At 39.7% G+C, this 5580-nt stretch overlaps 1 protein-coding gene across 1 annotated transcript; it reads right to left on the reverse strand.

The window, feature by feature from the left end:
• Positions 1-1980: 1980 nt before the first annotated feature.
• Positions 1981-3388, reverse strand: LOC126927379 (uncharacterized). Its single transcript, XM_050743534.1, has 2 exons — positions 2999-3388; positions 1981-2935 (listed from the first exon to the last, which is right to left on the reverse strand). Exon 2 carries the CDS (start codon positions 2922-2924, stop codon positions 2037-2039), a length of 888 nt encoding a protein of 295 aa, XP_050599491.1. The 5' UTR covers positions 2925-2935; positions 2999-3388; the 3' UTR covers positions 1981-2036.
• Positions 3389-5580: the final 2192 nt, after the last annotated feature.

Below are 5580 nucleotides of genomic sequence, written 5' to 3' on the forward strand. Positions count from 1 at the left end.
CTATTTCCTCTTCGCTTAAACTCTGTATTGGTTCGTAAGCAAATTCTATGTCGTCGCGTTGGTCATTGAAAAATAAAAGAAATCTTTTTATGTGTGCTTTGTCTTGTGCGTTTAAGTTATTGTCTCCTATTCCTATCTTTCTATTTGTTTTAAGTATGTCTGATATTTTCTGTAACCATACGGTTTCGTCATATGGGCCCAGATATGGTTTTGTTAATTGGAAAAAGTTGTCTTTGTTAGATTTGTTAGTTTCAATAATTTTGGTATTTCTTCTGATTTTTCCCAGTCTCTGAATTGTCTTAATAAAACGTCAGTTTGTGTTATCGCGTGTACTCTGGATAGGGTGTCAGCGGCTACGTTTTCCTTTCCTTTTACGTACTCTATATCGTATTCCTCTAATCTCAATCTCCATCGAATCAATCGACTAGAGGGGTCCTTGCAGTTGTGCAGCCATTTAAGGGCTTGGTGGTCTGTTTGAATTTTGAATTTGCGGCCTAGTAAATATTGCCTAAATCTTCTAACTGCCCAAACGATGGCCAATAATTCTTTTTCCGTCGTAGTATAATTTCGTTCAGGGGGGTTTAATGTCCTTGAAATGAAGCAACAAGGGTGTCCGTCTTGTGAAAGGATGGCTCCTAGACCTTCATTACTGGCGTCCGTTGTTAACGTAAATGTTTTCGTATAGTCGGGGTATTTTAGTACTGGTGCTTGGCATAGTCTTTCTTTTAATGTATCAAAGCTAAGTTGTGTTTTGTCAGTCCAGTGGAATTGTATGTCTTTCTTAGTTAGTTCCGTTAACGGTTTGGCAATTTTCGAGAAATTCCTAATAAATTTTCTATAGTATCCGGCTAACCCAAGGAACGATTTTACATCCGTAGGATTTTTGGGTAGTTTGAAGTTCTTTACTGCGTCTATCTTTTCAGGGTTAGGTTTTACTCCGTTTGCTGTCACTAAGTGTCCTAAATATTCCAATTCGGGTTTTAGGAATTCACATTTATCCGGTTGTACTTTTAGACCTACTTCCCTGAGTCTTTGGAGTATAATGGCTAGGTTTTTATTATGTTCCTCTATCGATTGCCCGAATATAATGATATCATCGAGATAGACGAAACAATGATTATTAATTAAACCTCTTAACGCGGTGTCCATCATTCTTTGAAAGGTAGCGGGTGCGTTCTTTAGCCCGAATGGCATTCTGTTATAGTGGAAGTGCCCTTGTGGTGTGCTAAATGCAGTGTACTTCCTCCAATTCTCATCCATGGGTATTTGGTGGAATCCCGAGGATAAGTCTAAAGCGGAGAAATATTTTGCGTTCCCTAGTTGCGATAGTATATCGTCAATGTCGGGTAATGGATATGCGTCTTGGTCCGTTAATTCGTTTAACTTCCGAAAGTCAATCACTATTCGCCACTTTTGTTTCCCCGACGCGTCGATTTTCTTTGGAACGACCCAGACGGGAGAGTTATAGGGAGAGTCGGAGGGTTCTATAATCTTTCTGTCTAACATTTCCGTCATTTGTTTGTTTATTTCGATTTTATGGTGTTCGGGAGGACGGTAGGATTTTACGTTGATGATTTTATCTTCTTTAAATGTAATGGAATGTTTAGCAAGAGATGTACACGGTAATGTTTCGCTGTCTAAATTAAATACATCCATGTAATAGAGAAGAATCTTTTCTACAGGTTCTCTGAGAGGTTTTTCTATGTGCGATAGTCGAATCGAAGATTTCAATTTTTGGATTTGATCTATGGTATTTGTATTTTCGATAATGTTAGAAACTTGAATTGAAGACTTACCACCATTTATAAAGCACACTGGCGTTGGCTTCCCTTCGAGGTATATAATTTTTTGAATGGTTTCTCCTGGTGCAAGGGTTGATTCTTGTTGCAGCAGAAGGGTGTTGTTATCTAATTTCAATGTTTCGTTGGAGAGTTCGAATCGATATTGATTCAAACCGGGTAAGCCTAATATGCCATCTTCTATAATTGGGAAATCGTCATCTATTAAAGAGAAGTCTATCTTTTTGTCGAACAAATTCAACTTGACTTTGGAATTAGATTCGTATTCGGAATGTCCCATGGAGAATTTCTTTGTGTCTGGTATTGTTGTCTTTCCTGGGTAGCATCTTTGTTTAAGCAAGTTGATTCCTGCCCCGGAGTCAACGACAAATCGCAATCCTGGTCGTCCTGGTAATTGTAATAGTATTGTGGGTAATCTTCCTGAGGTAGCATTGTTAATTCCGATTGTTCTTGAACGTGGTTTATTCCTGGAGGGGCTTTTCTTTGAGGCGGTATCCGAAAATTTTGGCATTGATTGGGAAGGTGTCCCAATCGATTGCATTTGGGACATTTCGCTTGCGTCCTTTCGCTTAATGGTCTGTTCCCAAACTTCGTAAAATTGTTCGTTCTTGGTAGAGTATTTTGTGTGAGTGGAGTTTTATTATTTGTGTTACTTGTAATAGCGAAGCGATTGTCTACTGGATGAGAAGCCTGGTTACGATAAAATGGCGGGGCGGTTGTCTGTCGCGTCATCTGTCTGCGAGAGCTGTGCTCGCGAAAGTATCTTTCCATATTCATTGCTTTCTTTTCTGCTTCGATGAGATTTGGGGGGAGATTAGCCATTAGCGCCTGCCCTATTTCTGGACGAAGGCCTCTTACATAGTCGGTCACAGAGTCCATGTATAGTTGCTCGTTCATCACCCGTCGAGTTAGTTCGTCTCTATACTCGTTGGTAATGCTGTGTTGGAGTTTGTTAAAAACGCTTCGAAATCTGATGTTATAGTTTTGCACGCTCTCGGTTAATCCTTGCCTCATTCCTCTTAATTCGTCCTGTTGTTCTCTCACTGATACTTGCGCAGCTACATTACGTCTCAATGCTTCGTACAGAGATTCGAATTCGGTAATACGAATATTGCGGATTGCCATTGCGGCTTTTCCTAAATCTTCTCTATTTTAATCATTTTAAGTAATAGTGTTGGTTCGCTACACATCATTTTTACTTCTTGTATTTCATGAATAAAATCCTCCACGTCTATATCATCCTCTCCGTTTAATATCGGAATGCATTTTAATGCACTCTCAGCTTTTAGCTCTGGTTGCGTATATTGTTCAGGAAAAGTCCTTTCCCAGGATGGTTGAGGTGGTGTTTGAAGTAATGGGCGAGGTTCTCGAAGGACCGATAGATCTTTAGCGGTGTGGGTTACTTCGTCTACGGTTATTAGGGAACTGGCCTCCGATACATTTCCCGTTTTTGTTTTTGCTACAACTTCATCCATACGCAGTGTAAGCATACTCATTTGTTGGGTCAGTCTCTCATTCTGCTTCTGCATTGCATCAAGCAAAGCTTTATCTGTTGGGTCTATTCCGCTGTTAGTTAAAGCGGCGCTAACAGTTTCCGTTCTGTCTTCTCGTGGCGTTGCCATTGTTATACTAATTGTGCTGTCTGTTCTCGATCTGTATTTGACAAAAGAATCCAGGGCTTGCTCACCTTGATCGTTTAACCCGTAAGAAAGGTTCCGTTGCGGTGTTCCTTTGTCGAAACGTCGAAAGTGTCTGCTCTGTTACAGTGGTCCGCTGATCCTCAATCTTCAAAGTTGACCGTAGCCCGAAATGCGTAATTTCGTTTTCTTGAAGTTGATGGATCCTGGCAGGATCGCCAAAATGTCACGTAAAAATAAAGAGAAATTTTATAAGGAAGAAGAAGACATTATTTTCACTTGGTTTATACAAGTATAAGACACTTCCGAACTCTAGCCGTGATCGTACGAGAGTGAGTCCCTACAATCTTTTTACTTTCGGTCATCTGTTCTCTCATTATCCCCACTACCCTGTAGGCGTACGTGACCGTTGCTACGCTTCTGGAACATTTGGTGGAAGGACCGTTGGGCCATAAATGAATCCTCAGGTACTCCGCCAATATATATTGTTGCCAAGGTCGCCATGTGTTCCTCTCGTCGGTCCATCGGGTGCGAAGTATGCCGACCGGGACACCATCCTGCCCGTGGTGTGTGTGTGTGTCCTGGTCTCTGATGTGATTTACGTTACACTAGCAACGTTCCCTCAAGGGCTACTAGCATCCTTCTCTAACCATCAACATGGAAATTGTCCAATTATCGGTAACGTCACTTTCAATCTCTTTCCGAGCGAAGTCATTTCTCCACGTATCCGATGTTCTGGTGCCCTTAGACACACCCATCATAGTTTTCCTCTTTAGCATCATCGTGCCGGAAAATCATTCTCTCGTGAGGTCACATTAGCCAGTTACAAAGAGCCTTAACACTCGGTGGATATTCTATGTTTTGACAAAGAGTTTGCTCAGTCCTACCTATACCGCAGATAAGGAAGTATGGTACAACTTGGAATCAGGATGAAAACGAATTCTGTTATCCCGTTGACCGCGGCTTTGTTATTGAACCCAGGATCATTGTCATTCGCTTCTCGAGTACCTAATTACCACGACTACTTGTCAAATTATATACCAATCAAATTTACACTAGTAAATATCTGCTCTATTGCATAACTTCAACGTCTAAACCAAATGAAGTTTCGTTTCGCGCCTCTAACTCTAATCATAATTGAAAAGGTATAGAATGGATTCGGAAATACAAATAATTCCCTTTATTTAGCACACAACTGTTATACATATATCTTATACTCTTAAGACCGCAAAATCCTACTCGCACGCACGCTTGTTGTCAACCGACTCTTCCAGATACTTCTAACGACAGACTCTTGTCTTTTGTCCCAACTAAGGCCTGGACGTCCTCTGACGCTTACACGCACATTTACATGTACAGTTTAAATGTATCATGTTCCCAACACGCCTCCCTACATTTATACTGTACACTTAATTGTATTTACATGCTTTGACGAATTACATAACAGAAACTTTAACACTTATTTATTTACATTTCTCTTAGTTTACATTCATCCATGACCTAAACCTTTCGAATTTCTCTCTACACAGTGCCTTCGTAAAAGTATCCGCAGTATTTTCGTCTGTACTTACTTTAAGTATGTTTATCTTGTTCTCCTTTAAGCATTCGTGAACGTAGTGGTAATGAACTTCAATGTGTTTAGAATTTTTCGTAAAATTTCCGTGCTTTGCTATACTTATCACTCCAGAGTTATCCTCATAAATTTTTACAGGGTTATCGTCTAGATTTACATTGAAGATTTTCATAATTTCCCTAATAGACATTAATACACTCACCGCTTCCGGTAGAGCTACATACTCTGCATACGTCGAGGCTTTTGTCACATACCTTTGTTTTTTAGACTTCCAACCAATTACATTTCCATACAATCTAATTACATATCCAGAAGTCGATTTCCTATCTAAATGATCTCCTGCCCAATCAGCGTCCACACAACAATCTATCATATTTTTCATTCCTTTTATAATCTAATCTCAAATCTCTAGTCCGGTACAAATATTTCAATATTCACAAAGCATATTTAAAATGTGTCTCATTACAACAATCTTGAAATCTACTCAAATAATTCACACTATAACTTATATCGGGTATGGTATTTACACTAATATACAACAATGCGCCAATTAAATTTTTGTAGCCAATAT

This window comes from Bombus affinis, unplaced genomic scaffold (genome assembly GCF_024516045.1).
Source record: "Bombus affinis isolate iyBomAffi1 unplaced genomic scaffold, iyBomAffi1.2 ctg00000088.1, whole genome shotgun sequence".
Classification (NCBI taxonomy): domain Eukaryota; kingdom Metazoa; phylum Arthropoda; class Insecta; order Hymenoptera; family Apidae; genus Bombus; species Bombus affinis.